The following is a 17132-nucleotide window of genomic DNA, read 5'->3' as shown; positions in this document are numbered from 1 at the left end:
CCAGCTCTAGGAAGAGTCCTGGTGGTTTCGAACTTCTTTCACTTACGGATGATAGAGGCCACTGTGCTCATTGGGACCTTCAAAGCAGCAGAAATTTTTCTGTAACCTTCCCCAGATTTGTGCCTCGAGACAATCCTGTCTCGGAGGTCTACAGACAATGCCTTTGACTTCATGCTTGGTTTGTGCTCTGACATGAACTGTCAACTGTGGGACCTTATATAGACAGGTGTGTGCCTTTCCAAATCATGTCCAGTCAACTGAATTTACCACAGGTGGACTCCAATTAAGCAGCAGAAACATCTCAAGGATGGTCAGGGGAAACAGGATGCACCTGAGCTCAATTTTGAGCTTCATGGCAAAGGCTGTGAATACTTATGTACATGTGCTTTCTCAGTTTTTTTTATTTTTAATAAATTTGCAAAAATCTCAAGTAAACTTTTTTCAAGTTGTCATTATGGAGTGTTGTGTGTAGAATTCTGAGGAAAACAATGAATTTAATCCATTTTGGAATAAGGCTGTAACATAACAAAATGTGGAAAAAGTGATGCGCTGTGAATACATTCCGGATGCACTGTAGGGTATTCAGACAGAATTTTTTTCTTCATACAGAAATCTAAACAATGCATGCACATTTCGAAGCATATATGTTAGTAACTGATATATCTGTTCATTTCCCAGATTTTTCACATATTGTATTGTATATACTGTATATTGATTGTTAATTTGTAAAATTTTGTTAATTTCTGGGATGTTATTAAGGTGTCCGTAACAGGTACTATGATATATTTTTCTTAAATTTATTTAGCTAGAAAGGGTAAGCACCTTTTAGCTTGGAACTGACAAGTTCTTTAAAGAAGAGTGCAGGATGAGCAAACATCCAAGTTTCAATTTCGCATCGATTTCAACATCCAAAACTCAATAAAAAAATATATATTTAAATCAAACAGAAGTGGTAAAGCAATTATACTTTTGTATTGTTTAAGTGCCTATTTTTGTGTGTTTTACTAATTTGAAACTAATCCTTTTAGTTTTTTTATATTTTTGGCAAAAAAATTTATTTATTTGCCTGTTGTTTCAAGAATGTACTGCTTTGTGGGGGTATTTTATTATGAACATGGCATCCCAATACTTACTGAATATGGATCAAATGTTTCAGCTCATGTAGGGGTATATATGGGGGGAACTGTGCTCGAGTGGCAAACAATTTGCCTTGCCTCAGGCAGCATTATTTAATATATTAAATAGTTTTTAATTGTGGCCCTGATAACACATATCTGTATATTGGTATGATCAGAATCACAAAGATTGCTACAGTTTTTTTACTTACTGTATGTATAGCATATTTGTTATACATTTTAATTGTAATATTTTCAGTTTAGTGTTTCAATGTTCATATACATGTCAATATTACTTAAGTCCTTTTTAAAGGATACACTTCATTTCTTGTTTTACATGTTGTCATTTTCTGAACAGACAAACATAAAGGGAGAGTAAAAACAGGATCACATTTCAGTTCTGCAAGAATACGAAGCCGCACTGTCCTGTATCAAATCTCTGGTCATCTACAAAGAAGGGAGAAGAACAACATTAAAATCAACAAAGTAGGTATCTATTGTTTTTATAACAATTTAGCTGTGGTTACTTTTTCATACATTTCAAACCTATTTAAAATGGTTGTACAGGAGTGTGTGATTGACAACTGAAAACATTTCATTCAATTCAGGGTAGCGGGAGCTGCTGCCTATCGTAGCAGCTCAGGGTGCACAGCAGAAAAGGGCTCTCAAGATGATGCTGTTCCATTGCAATATTTATTATTTATAGCTTGCCTCTGTTTGAATTCTGGAGAAGAAATACAGTAATTTTGTGATCTAATGGTAGGCACTCTCACTGCATAATCCCAGTTATACAATAGGATTGAGTTGTATTGTGGCTTACACAACAAAATAGATGAAACTCAACTGAGGAAATTGATCATTTGCATTTAAAATCCTCTATGTTGAAGGAAATATTCTTTAGTGAAATTAATTATTAATTACCAAAAATACACACATGCCACTACCCCATCTTCATGTCACTACATTAAAATTACATTCAATAGTTTTTTATAATAGGCTCAAAACTGGCATCGACTTTAAAGTATAAAATATATTAAGTAAATAAATTATCTGTGACAGAAAGTATTGGATTGATTTCTTTATCATGTGCTTTTCTGAAAATGCCATTTTTATTATGTTTATTTGGAAACGTTAAAAATAACAAATATACTGTAGCTTAGAATGTGAGAAACTGAAATGATTCTGTTTTATTTTTTTAACTTAAAAGTCTAAAAAGGTAAAAAAAATTAAAAATTTTGTTTCTTTAATAATGTAAAGAGATATAGATGTATTAATGATTTTGGAGCCGGAAACATCTAATGATAAAGTCTAACAACTTCTTTATATCAGTTTATTCAATTTAATAAGTTAACAAACCAGTTTTTTATTTTGTATTGAGCTAACCTCTGCAGCAATTTAAGGCTAACTATTATGAAGAGCTATGTATTATAATATTATCAGTTAAAGCTACACAGCTTCAAGGACCTGTGATTAATTCCCTATTAATTCGCTTTCAAAGTCAAGTTGTCATTTTGTCTTGACAACGGGAGATCTGTTTTAACCTGTGAGTGAGTAAAGGGTTAGTGTATGCATAATGTGCCTGCATTCTGTCCAAAATGTATTCCTATGATGTAACTCATAATGTCAAGATAAAGTATTACATCTGTAATCGACATAAATATGGCATAATTATTGTTTTTAATTATCTTGAAGTACACAAATTTGGAATATAGAAGGAAATTGAAATACCTAGAAAATAAGAACATGAAGTGAATATGCAAACTTCATACAAACATTAACCAGTTCAAGAATGAAACCACCATACCACAGACTGACAAATTCAAAGGAAAGAAATAATTATGGAGATTTATCATGCATATGGCCACTAATGCACTATGTATCTGCTGATCCAATTTCATTGAAATACTTTGAGATAAATGTAAAAAATACTAGCTAATACCCATGGCTTCGCTCGCAAAGATCTCTTTTAGTGAACTGAGTGATATAAAAATAAGGACACAATTTTATTTCAGTTTTTGATTATGTACCAAGTCTGTGCTGTACATGAAAATTACACAAAAGAAACAAATACAGTATGTTGAGCAAGAAATTACAATACTTGTCTGTATACAATGTTAGATGCAGCACCCCCAGGTTTCAGCAAGACGAACTCACTCTGGAGCACGCCACATAAAGCTGGCCATGAGAAAAACAATCATCCCTCAAATCTACTACCACCTCTTTTAGAGACTGACCTTGTGCTTTATTAATAGTTGTTGCAAAACACACTTTAATTGGAAATTGCAGGTGTTTGAATTGACAAGGAAAGCCAGATGATATAAGAGGAATACGCAGTATAAAGACAGTTTTTCCCTGACCTGAGCCAATAAAGATACAGTACATGCTTCAGTTACATTTTTGTGTAAAGCTTTTATTTGCACAGTTTTGGAGGATTTAAGTTTCTCAAAAGCATAAGTGATGCTCCTTTGTTCAAAATAAGTTTGTGTAGAAGTATGCCTGGAGAACTGACCATATGCAAGAACTCCATTGGACAGTGTACAGCCTCTTTAACCTCTTCTACTGTGTCAACTGAATCATATGTCATCTCGTGTGGATTTAGCTTTGCTCAAAGACAGTTATTGATTTCTGTAGCTTTGTCATTTTTAAGCATTAATATAGCTTGTTCCCTTAGCCAAGATACAGGTTTAGAAGGTAAGGTTTCTATATCAGGATATATCTCCATTTATACTGTATGTCTGCGTTGTCTATTAAATTACATAAATTGTCCAGGATCTTTATTTTTCCTTCTTTCTCCTCTATTCTACCATCTCCTAATTAAAATAATAGACCTGAACACTCTTGTGCTTTGAAGTCACCCATCAAATGCACTCTCATATTTTTTTTAAGTCTCAGTATTTTTATTTCCAGCCACATATAGGATAGGTAGTTTCCATGCCAAATTTCAAAATTCTAGGAGTTGGGGTTTAGGAGATCTAGTGATGAATCACTCAATGGGTTTTCTCTTTTTTATATATAGATGAATTTGAGGTGAGGTAAGAAATCACAGAAGACTGCAAATCTCACTTTCAACTATTGTTTGTTTTAAAATGGCTAGAAATACAGTAAATATATTTTAAGCACTATAGTTTGATTCTTTTGCTAACCACTTCATTGTTATAAAATAAAATACAGTGAAATATTTTCTTGCATCTAAGTTGTGTCAGTTACATCATTATATAAAATTGTAGTTAATATTTTAAAATGTATAAGTGTAGATATGATGTTTAAAAAAATATAACATTGGTTTGTTTTAGTAATAGTGTTATGCAATTTTGGGCTAATTTAATTAGGGTCACGATTAATCACAGGATACTAGTATTCGGTCATTTATATCATATGGTTTTATTTAATTTAATGTCTGTGGGTTAGTTATAGTCTGGACACAAAGTAGTAATAATAAGAGCTCACCTTGAATAAAATGCAATTCCAGCTCATTTATGAATAAAACTCAAAATTAAATTTAATGTCATCTAGGACTAATATAATAGGTGGCTGTAATTAAACACATATGGTAAAACTTCCTGATTCTAGTACTGTAAATTTACATGGATATTTTTTTTTGTAATTAAAGGAATATGAAGTTCTAAAGGCAACTGTTAGAAAGATTTCCTAATAGACAAATCATTTAAATGAATTACCATAAGGCAATTAGTTAACTATATTGCTAAAGTTTACTGATCTGTGAGATGTTTTTTTAACTTTGCTCTTTAATTTCACTATTTTGTATATTTGCAGTTACAGCATATCCTGCATCATTTATAAATAGTCTGTATGGTGCAGCATAGGTGCTAATAGGGTATTTCAAAGACACCATTATTTATTATGTGCAAGTCAAATTTTTAAGTGAATAAGGCTGCATAAATGAAAAGAATGAGGCAGTCTGGGTCAATCTAACGTGAGGAGTGGTATGATTGTGGCACTGTGTGATCAAATAGCCAATAATAACGAAAGGAATGTTTTATGTATTTTACATTTTAAGAACCATCTTTTACTAACCATTCAAATGGTTAAAATTTTTTACTCTTATCAATTTTAAAAATTCTGTTTTTAGTACTTTCCATCCTCTGCGCCATTGCTCAAAGGGCTCAATTTTAGTAATGGAAATGAGCAACTTGCACATATATTCTTATAAAGCACTGCCATTCAAATAAGAAAGAAAGGCATATCTTGAGAAGCAGCACTCCTCTGTCTAACAAGTTCTAGAGGAGAAATCTCCCCTTGCTGCAAAAGGAAAAATGAATTTGAATATCTCACTGTGGCAAATGACAAGCAGAAAGATGCAGGTGGGAATGGGCAGAGAGCTTATCAGCAATCACTTTTTATATCTGAAGGTAACAAGAAAACTGAAAATAACTGCTGAACAAGAACATTTAACCTTGACTCTCTCTTACTTCTCATGGTAGTTAATTAAATCCTTCCCAAAACCAAAGTAACCCTAACAAATATTTAACAATTAATTCCAAGACTATAATTCAGTTAATGCAGAAGGTTTCCTCCACAGTACCTTAAACAGGTGCATTCAAATTTCAATTTTAGCAGATGTTGAAGTATTTCACTTTGACTACATGATTTTATTTGCTTGCAAAGAGAATTTAATTTGTGGGTAATGTATAAAGGTTGATCTCTTGTGAATGTTTATTGTATCTGTACTTAAGGTGACATTGCTACTCCTCTTCCTAGTCACTTTTTATGGAGTTCACCAGTATGGTGCTCTGAGAAGGCACAGGAGCAACTAACTCCATGCAATGATTCAGTCAAATTTTTTACAGATAAAGCCATAAGCGAAGGACATTAAGACAGATCACTTAAAAAAGGTAATTTTCTTTATCAAAAAAGGCTGAGGACTAATGGCTCACTACTCACTATCTACTGCTACTATGTGATGGCACTAAGTCAGCAATTAGGCAGCACCCTTGGCTTCCTCCTTCACTAATTAAAAGTAAATAAAAGAAAGATTCTACTAACCTTTGGTATTCAGACATCCTTCCTGGTTTCTATCTTAAAAGTTATGCCTACTAATATGCCTACTAATTTCCTTCAGTATCCTAGAATATATGATTTACTATCTAACGTTCTGCTGATCTAACTGAATTCAAACTTTTTTGAGGATTGGGCTTACATTAATTAGATCTAAATATAAAACTCTCATTAAAAGACTAAAAAGGTTAAGTTTCCATAACATGTAACCTTTTAGTCCATATTTACACCTTGTTTTCTCTGCACCTATACTAGAGCTTTAATGACTTTGTTACACCATAGGGTCCAATGCTGCACCACTACTCAAAAGTGGACTCATTAACTTGTTGCATCATTTTATTTTGTCCTTTTTTATCAATTAGCTTAGCATTTTATTACCCTTTTTAATTGATTATATTAACAATACAAATAGTGATGGATAATTCACTTTATCAAGCTTGTTTGGCAGATTAATGGCAAGCCGTTCTCATTATATCATCCTAGTATTTGTTAAAAGCCCTTAGGATGATTCATTTCAACTATTGGACTCTGCACTTTGTTTCAGACTTCCAAGATTCTCTGTGTGAAAAAGAAAGTCTTTCTTTTAATCTTAAATGCACATTTGTATAATTTCCACTGGTTTTCTTATGCACATGATTAACTATTAAACTGATGCTTCTGAGAATTTTGAAAACCTGGATTAGGTTTGCTCTGTTCAAAACTAGAACTTTAGAACAGTTTTTATGAGAACAGACCAGTCACACCAAACAAAACAGAAATTTTGTGTGATCAAAGAATTTAGGTGAAGATTAAAGGTAAGGTTTTTAAGACAGTCATAAGACCAGCAATGATACATGGATCTGAGACATGGCAATAAATGGAACACAGGAGAAGACGTTAGATGTGGCAGAAATGAGAACGTTAAGATGGATATGTGGAGTTAGAAAAAAGGACAGAAAAAGAAATGAGACTCAGAGGTATTACACAAGTGGGAGAGGTATCTAAATAGGACAGGTATGTAGACTAAAGTGGTATGGACACGGGATGAAGAGAGACAATGAATATGCGGGCAAAAGAAATTTGGGAATGGTGACACAGGGGAAGAGAAATGAGGGAGGCCAAATCAGAGGTGGAAGGATAAGGTAAAATAACATGGGAAGGAAAAGTGTCTGACTTGGAAGGAGGTGCAGGACCAAAGCTGTTTGGAGAAGGTTGATCAAGCACATTGACTCCACATAGAAGTAGAAAGAGATGAAGAGGAAGAAGGATGTTGTCATGCTATTGAGACTGAGATTAATTTTTTTAATTCTATATGAGTAAAATTGTAGTACCCTAGGTCTGTATTTTAAATATTTTGACTTTATTTGATATACTTTTTCAGGTTTGCACACTACAGACCTCATTTCAACCCTCAGATCACATCTTGACTGTTTATTTGGCTAGTTGTTTATTTGCTAATCAGGTCAAAATGGCTGAACCAATTTTCACAACGTTTTACATGTATGTTGCTGTTGGGTAAATGTAACATATTCAGATCAATTCAGTTTATCTTTGTATAGTGCTCTTTACTTAGTCCACAGGTAAATGCAAGTATAAATGTTACAGATTACTAAATACAGAATTAGTACACATAAAGACACAGATTTGTTTAAACACACAGGAAAACATAGTAGTTTGGAGCTGTTAAGCTGTTTTGCATAAATGGAAGTCAACAATTTCCAACCCAGCAAGGAGTTACTGCAATTATGGGATCCAGTTATACACAAAAAGAACATTCGGCCTTTATAGGGAGTCCTGAAGCATACATAAAGTGAAAAGTAGCTTTAAGTGCCAGAGCCTTTTCATCTTGAAGAAACGTCCAATATCCTAGTATACCTATTCAAGGACCACAGAAGTGTTCCAAAATGTGATTGAAGCTGTTTTGAAAGGCAAAGGATGGCCACGCTCCATATTACAGTAGGAGGACGTTGGGAGCATGCGCTGATTATAGTACGTTGACACACCCACCACATGACAAACCACCCAGATTGGGATCCAAGTGCAGTGAGTGTAGGTTCTCTATTAATATATTGTTCTATGTTTTTCATCCACCCTGCTTGCAGAATGTAAACTTAAATTACAACAAGCATATTTCCATGATTTCAACAAAAATGTTGGCAGCTGTAATGTTTGTATTAGTGAACATTAACAACTAGTAACTTTTCTAACTATTGACTTTTTCTTATTCTTTTCTTTTGAACAGAATGTATTTGGAGACCCACCTGCCCTCCCAGAATACAAAGTTGCAGATGCAAAAAAGTCTAAATTCATTTTATTACACTATAGCACCTTTAAAGCTGGCTGGGACTGGCTTATTTTACTTGCAACGTTTTATGTTGCTGTGACGGTACCATATAATGTCTGCTTTATTGGAGATGACGATTTAACACGAAGTACAACTGTAAGTGACATTGCAGTAGAAATCCTTTTTATTATAGGTAAGGTCTTTTATTTCTTTTATAGTCCATTTAAATAAAACTGTCAAGAAAATCTGTGTTAATTATGTAACGTTCTTGACTTAATGCAGTTACGGCTATGTTAAATCTAGTACTGTTAGATATTTTAACATCCCTGTTCTTGCTTTTTCATTCTAGTCTATGAATATAATATTTTTAAAAAATCTATGCTTATCAAATATATATTTACGGCTATAACAAAGAAAACGTTAAATTGATAATCAGTTAAGCAGTGCATGTAGGGATTTTTTTTTCATTTATTAAAGAAAAGAATGCCACTGTGGAGCAGCGGTTAGTGCTGCTGCCTCACACTTCCAGAGTCCTGGGTTCAAAATGTGGCCATGCTACTCCCTGTGTAGTCTGCATATTTGCCCTATGTCTGTGTGTATTTTTCATTTGGTAGCCCCTGTTTTTCTTCACACATTCCAAAGATGTGCATGTTCGGTTAATTAATTAACTCTAAATTGGCTCCTTTTGAGTGTGTGCATGATTGCACCACATGACAGTCTACTTTCCCTCCAGGGTTGGTTCCTGCCTTGTGGTCACTGATGCCAGCATATACCCATTTCACACAACTCTAAACTGGTTTAAGTACATTCAATAATGAATGAATGAATGGATAAATAAAACAAACAAAAAACTGAAACAAATAACCAATATTCTAAATACTCAGGTTCTATGTTATAGTAAGCAGGGCTCTTCACAGATGATGAGGATTGCAATTACATCAGTTTAATGTACTGCATTATAATTTGTACTGAGTATAAGTTTTTCTACTGTATTCTATTAAAAGGAAAAGAAATTCCATCAGATGTTGGAAACCAGATATTAATAAAGGCCATTAAATGAAATATTTACAGAGGAGATATAGTAAGAGTTATTGGCTTAAGCATATTTAATTTAGCCAAAAGCAATGGCTAGATAACGAATGAAAATGTATTTTTAATTCCAAACAGTATTTGAATGAGAAATCCCTGAAGTACTTACAGTCTTTCTAGTTAATATTTAATATGTTATGAGTGCATTATTTCCTGTAGAATCTCAAATCTGAGTTATTGTATTTGGTGTTAACAAAGATGAAAAATAAACATTTACTAACACATATAGGACCACTGTAAACAGACCATGCAGGATGAATTTAAAAATAAGTATGAATCTTCCATAATGTATGCTTTAATACAATGCACAGAGAAAATACAACGTAAAATTTGTCTTCCTAATTAATAAAGCATTATTATTACCAGCTGTTAGAAAATATCTAATTTTCTACTAAGAAAGATACTGCCAAAGCTTGTATTAATTAGAAGTATCCTTTTTAATTATGCTCTTTCTCAATTTATTTTGTATTCTTAAGTCATGTCTGGATTTTTTATTCTTTTTTCTTTTTTGCATTAATGATGTATATACAGAATATAGGGCATCTCACATTACTCCATCCATTCATTCATCTTCAAACCTGCTTAATCCAATTCATTCTCATGGGGGCTGGAAGTTATTCTGGCAGCACTAGAGGCAAAGCAGGAACCAACCCTGGATAAAGCCCCAGCCCAGCAGAGTTGATTCACACACACACACATTCACCCATTCATACTGTGCCAATTTAGATTCACTAAGCAATCTAATATTCAGAGAATCCATGTAGACACAAGGAGAACAAGCCCGCATTATGCAGACAGTACCTGAGATTTGTACCCAGGACTTGGGAGTTATGGAGCAGCAGCCACAGCAATAACCACTGTGGCAAAATTCTGCCCTATCTATATTACTAATTAAGTTAACTATTCAAAATACAGATAGACAGTAACACACATGCTTTTATACTTCAGTTTGTCTCTGGCTGATACTAAAACACAAGCTGAGAACACAACAGAAAACCTGACACAACCTCATTCATTGAAAGATATGCTGACATTTTAAAATTTTGTAGAATGCTCGAAATATTGCCATGTATTTTTTGCCTAGTGGAAGCAATTTGAAGTAGTTAATTGGGTAGCTTCCTTGAGCAACAAATATCTAAACTTACATCTAGTTTCTTTGACAAAGTAAATAGACTACAGAGTTATATGTAATACTGCTGCTACTAATACTTTTAGAGTTTTTTTTTAATGTTTGTGTTAGTGCTTTTAAGAATTAAAAGTAGTTGAGTTGTTTTATTCAAAAACTTGGTAAAGTAGGTAAATTACAGAGCCCCTAAAGGGGCGTGAACAATAAATAAATAAATACATTTTATTTCTTGTGCACATGAGATCTTTTTTGTGTGCATGTCTTCAATGTTGCCTTTCAGTGAAATAAACCTCCAGAGTTCAGAATTCGCTTCAAATGACATTCAGAAAAGATGTACCAATGCCGGATTGCAAGCATACAAACAAAATCTTTAAGGGAAAGACCCCGCTTAAAACATAGGTCTATAAATTCCATCTTTCCAATAGGCTACACTAAAACAATTAAATCTGCAGAAGCAGAACCGGTCTACTGGAAACATTCGGAGCCCCTAAAGGGACACATGCATCCCAGAAACACTATCGAATGCTTCTGCAAAAAGATCTTGTAAGCACATAAAACTTTCTCATGCGTACGCAAAAAGATCTTGTGAGGACGCAAAAAGGTTCTTGTGTGCACAAAAAAAAGATTTTTTTTTTGCTCATGTCCCTTTAGGGTAGTAAATTCATAAGAGATTGATAATACATTTTAGAAGCAAGAGTGACCTGTTCAAGATATGTTCTTACTCTGTCACTTGCTCCAATAATACTGGATGTTGCTACCGTTTGTAATCATCATGTTTTAAAGGGTGCAAATTAATAAATCTGGTCACTACTGGTTTTGCAATGTTCAGTCTTATGTTTTCTGTCTTTATATCCAAACATTGTCCAATGAAAAAATACTGAGTTCTGAAATTAGGAATAAAATCAAATGTGAATGTGTCAATTAAAAGCCATTTTAGGACCAGTGTTTATAATGGGCATCGCCATTTTGTCCTTTTATGGTTGTGACCGTATGGCTTCCAGTTACTATGTCTGGAGCTGATTATGTGACACAGAAATGATGTGATGTATTACATTTACGTGCTCTGCATCTGGCATTCTATCTTTTGCATTCTTTAGGCGCTTCCTGTTTTTTCTGGGTTGGCTTTTTGAGTTTTTGCTTTGAACCTTTGAATATCTATTTTGATCTTTAAATATTTGACTTCAAGGTTTTGATATTCTATCTTATATTTTGTCTCTGAAGTTTGCTCAGTCCTTTTTGTTAGACCTTTCATCTCCTGATCTTATTTTCTACTGTTATTATTTTATTTAAATCTAGCCTAATGATATCTCACATTAGTTGTATATTTTAAGATTTAATTAGAATTATTTGCCATTAAGAAAACACACAATGTCAAACTGAAAGCAAAAGGCAGTAAAAGATTAACTCAATTATGTGTTTATTCCCATACCTTTAATGTACATAAATAGGCTCATATGCAATCGTTTGTCTCTGACTGTCATATTTCTAAGCAATGAAGTTGTTTCACTTCGGTTCTGGTTAAGGAGGTAGTAGCTTAAAGATCAACAGAAGTTAGGAAAATTGAGAGAGCTGAAAAAAGAAGGGTAGTCAACATAGATCTCAAAAATCAATAAAAATGAGAGCATTAACCAGGCTGGCAAAAAGCAAAGAAAGAATTTTAATGAAGTATGAAATAAAGACAAATGTTTTAGCAAGAATTTTCATAAATCTTTGTATAAGAGGAAGAAAGGGGAGCAGGAAACTTGGTAACATGTTTGAATGACTTAAATAATAAAAATTCAAGAGCTAAATCTGCAAGAGAAGAATGAAAGATGACTGCAATTGCTCCACATTAGTAATATCTCTGGGTCTAACATGTAAATTACAAGATTATTTCTTATCTTTTTTATCTTTATCAAACAAACAAATTCAATATTTTGATCCTTTTGTTAAATTTTAAAATTTTTAGTTATTTCTACTTTTCCTTTATTTTGAACCATAAGACTATAATTCTTATGCATTTTTGTTCAGTTTCATTCATCCTTCTCAAAAAATTATTTCTTACCATATTGCCAGTATTAAATTAACAATTCAAAGTATATACAGGTATGTAGTAAAAGAATGGATGGAATGATGAATGTGACTAGAAACATTCTGCTGTACTGTTAACATCCATAATTGATACACTAAAAGCCTGTACTTTTTTTTTTTTTTACATACAGATACAAATTGTGCATTAATCTAATATGTATTACAGTAGTTTGTTTTTGAATCTCATTTGAATATCCATTCCTAGATCACAGAGTGAATTTGCTGGATTAATATCTTCTTAGTCATTTACGTCTGAAAGGATCTCATGTTTCATTTATGTGCCACATGGATTTTTAGGAAAATTGTACATAAAAGCGTATTTATGCAAATGATGTGAATTGTCATCTTGATTAATATGAGGAATCATTCTTAATTATGTAAATTATGTATGAGAACTTCAGACAACACATATCAAATATACTGTACAAAAACAACAAGTAATTACTGTATCTTCTTTAATGTTATTCCACTTCATTTAGAACATTACTGTTACAAAATACATTCTGACAAAGTCTAGTTCAAATTAATTAAAGTATTTTAGCCCACATCAAACCTTTACTGAAGAAGTTTGAATTAATTAATAAAAGTGATTTTAATAAGAATAGTAGTAATGGTTTGTAGTTTTTCTTTACTGTCTGCTCCATGCCCTTAACCTGAGAGGTTCTCTCAGTTGGCCCAGTGTGTGGGTGTGTGCGTGACTGGTGATTGGTATGTGATTGTGTCTCCCAACAGACTGGCAATGCATTCTGTCTGGGGCTGGTTGCTGCCAAGAATGACTTCACCATTATGTGACACTTCTCTAAATAAGCAAATTTCAAAACAAATAAGAGAAAATTAATTTAAAAATGAAGCATAAATAAAGCATAAAGACCATGAATAACATTTAGCCAAGACAGTACAATATGTAGCTAATTTCAGAGAGCAGGTTTTACCACAAAGAAATAGGCTACATTCACATCACAAGCGTCATTGCTCAATTCCATTTCTTTGCTCAGATCGGACTGGCATATCTTGACTGTTCACATTCATAGGTACAAGTGGCCTGTATTTAACTGTAATGTGAAAACATCTGTCTTCCGAAATGGAACACATGCACCCATAGATACGTTTGTGCATGAGTTATCTGTGTCACCAACAACAAAAAACTTCATATTTGTGAGACGACTCACGGTAGTAAAACCTACAAAATGGACGTGCTAGTAGCTTGTGTATGCATTGCATTTTGCTCTGGAGGACATCAGACGTTCGTCATCTGTACATGATTAGGTTGAGAAGGTGAAAAGAAGTCAGATGGCTAGTTTTTGCTGTTTTCGTAGCTATTGCTTACGCTGCCGTACCAAGAGATATGTGGGTACAACAAACAAGCCAGCAATGGTGGGACTGTGACAATTGTCATAGCTGTTGCTCTCCTCCATTGTTAAGCCCATTCATATAGGTAAAAAAAAACACATTAATTCTGATCTAACTGTTCTTATTCATGTCACATGGCCATGAATCGGAATGCATCCAATCTAGGACCACATATGAAAGTGACTCAAATCTGATCTGAAAATATCATATTTCTGTGTTGATACAGCCCCCCTGAGAATATCAGATTTGTGTCCAATTAAGGCAAAAAATCAGATTTGAGCCACTTCAGCCTGGTAATGTGAAGGTAGCCATGTAGACTTTAGTGCAAAGTGATATAATGCTAACCCACATTAGAAATACATATGCATGCATGTGTTGTGTAAAACGCTCCAACATGTCTGCCTGCACATATTCCTTGGATCCATGGTACTCCAGTGAGATTATGTAGAAAAGTAAGCTGGAAGTGTTTAGTGAAAATTGTGCTCTCAGCAAAATCCCTTATGCTATGATGTGAAATTCAGATTTTATATATGCTGTATTTGCTGAAAAAAAGATTAAATGATATTTGAGGTTTATTCTCCTTTCAAAAAAGTTCTTGTATTATGAAATCCAATTTATCTTTTTCAATTGCCCTGTGTTTCTTCTTCCATAAGTGCCTCCTAAAAACATATTGATTTAAATTATTTATTTTGCTACAGGTTTGTACTTTTATTACATCACACAGCTGTTCTGAGTATAAGCAATGTTTAAGCTTAACAAACTTTAAAAAATTATGACTTTTACTAACTATATACTAACTGGCTACACAAAAATACTGATATGTTCAATTGGTTTAAAAATATAAATATAAATTATTAAAGGTTATAAAAGAAGGTGTACATAAGAAAGTAAAATCTTTATCCTCTGAACCACAGACAGGCATTGAAAACCTGGCTTGCAGGTATTAGGATTTTCCACTCAGTAGAAGATGATCGAATCGCCTTTGAATAACTATAACAAATTAGAGCATTAATCAGAATTCTCAGATCAGTGATGACATTTCTAAAGAGTTATTTTTATCTGAGTAGTTAAAGATGGATCACCATGTATAATGCGATAAAAATATTTGAGTGTTACAAGAGTTTCAAAAATCTGACCTTAGGAAGTTACAAAAAGGACATTAGTCACAAAACATCCTCAACTGCATTTATAATGGCTGACTCTAGCTAAAAGCTAGAATATTTGATTCTCTCCTGCATCTGTTAGTGCTGTCTGGTTCTCTTTGTACTTCATTCCTCACTGGTACCTTTCCTTTTCTTGTTCTTCCACCAACATTTTCTTTATATATGAAAAAAACACAATGGTAAAATGACTGATGTTCAGGCATAGCTGATTTGTAAACCTAAAGTATGTCCTTCAATAAAATTGCATGCACTAAAATTAGATTTTTCTTAAGCTATGGTAACAAAATGTAACAAAAAGCAGCAGTCTTTTTTTAGTGCCATAATCAGTTATTTTGTGCTGTCATCAGTCGTATATAATTACAATGTTTTTCTTTGTCATGATTAAAGGAATGTAACAATGTTTTGCAAGAAACCTTATGCCACATGGTATGGTATAATGGTTCCCTCATTTAATATAAAATTTAATTACCTGCTCATATAATAGTAGGTAGGTTGACATATTTTGTGTCTGTTAATCAGAACTAAACACTTTCTGAGTACTGTATATATAAAAAAGCAGAAGTGCATCGAACAAAGAACTATTTTTGTTAAGAAAAAGTACAACTTCTTTAGAAAAACAAGCTTCACTACCATATTTTATTGTGCTAAGTGCTAAAGTGGTATACAAGAAGTATAATTAAAAGAAGAGTTTAAATTTAAAAATGTAGCCTTTTGTCAAAAGCAACTACAATTAGAATAACAATTTTCTGGATACTGCAGTTTTTTGGCAGAGTGATTAAGATGACAACACTGTTCAGTTTGCTCACTTACTTCTATTTTAGTACTCTGATTCGTAATATGTCACAAGATTAAACTACATAGAGCAAATAATACACATACAGACAAACCCATACAAATGTCATATGACACCCGCAGCAGTACTAAAACTGGCTGTGACATGCTTGCCCTCCTGTTTGACTTATTAATTATAACATGTCTTTCTTCCAGTATATTGTGGCAGGCAAGCAACTATGACTTGGTTGCCTTCACTCTTCATTTTTTCTAGCAAAAGTCAGTATTGATTTATTTACCACTTTTGATGTATCTCCTTCCAATATCAATCTAACACATATTTTAAAAAAAAGCTAAATTACACTTCAAAACTTTTAAGTTAACATGCACTGATATAAGTTTTGTTTTTGTGTGTACAGTGTGCTTAATTGATAATGTAGCAGTGAACAGAATGATAACACTGGCATGACCATATAGTCACTTGAAGGGGTTTGATGTTCTCATTGTGAGATTTCATTATGATGGCAGATTCCTGTCTTGTGACTTCAGCTTCACTAGGCTTCTATGAAACTCTGAATTGAATTAACCAGGGTTGTGAAAACTGTGTTGTGCTGTTCTCCAGTGCTGACATTAGCAATGAAATTTCCATGTAGCCACCTGCTCGTCCATCCATTTACCCAAACTTGAAAGTGTATTTTTGCAGAAAGTTCTTGTTGTTGCTCTTAAAAAAGAGTTACGTTGACAACTGAACTGTGTTAAAACATTGTTGCAATATACACAATATAGCATACTATATTTGTAGACGAATATTTTACATAATATACTTTATAGAAACATCACACATTATTCAATCAATCAGCAGTATGTGACTCATCAGTGTGTGGAAGGGTGGTGTTAATGATGCTTCAGCACCCTCAGCTACCTCACACAGCACCCTCGCACATGAATTTTTTTTCAAATTCCAGCCAGCTAAAAGTTTAAATGCTGCCGTGAGGAGCTGAGAGTTACCTTGAATGTATATATTAATTTAAGCAATAGCTAGTCATGATTGTATTTTGATATCAAAGTGCATAAACTGAGTTGTCATATCACATACCAACTCGACAAAATGGCCATTAGCCAGACATTTATTTCAGATTATTTTCCTACAGATATTTATTTACAGATAT

The 17132-nt window shown here is 33.3% G+C and overlaps 1 protein-coding gene across 1 annotated transcript in view; it reads left to right on the top strand.

Moving 5' to 3' along the window:
• Positions 1 to 17132, top strand: part of kcnh8 (potassium voltage-gated channel, subfamily H (eag-related), member 8) — a 278164-nt gene that overhangs the window by 129464 nt on the left and 131568 nt on the right. The window contains exons 4-5 of the mRNA XM_051936034.1: positions 1474 to 1601; positions 8353 to 8587. Coding sequence (XP_051791994.1) covers positions 1474 to 1601; positions 8353 to 8587 — 363 coding nt within the window. The remainder of the gene's footprint in view (positions 1 to 1473; positions 1602 to 8352; positions 8588 to 17132) is intronic.

The sequence above is a fragment of the Erpetoichthys calabaricus genome, chromosome 13 (genome assembly GCF_900747795.2).
Source record: "Erpetoichthys calabaricus chromosome 13, fErpCal1.3, whole genome shotgun sequence".
Classification (NCBI taxonomy): domain Eukaryota; kingdom Metazoa; phylum Chordata; class Cladistia; order Polypteriformes; family Polypteridae; genus Erpetoichthys; species Erpetoichthys calabaricus.
The sequence above is the reverse complement of the archived record's forward strand: the minus strand, read 5'-3'. Positions and strand labels throughout refer to the sequence as shown.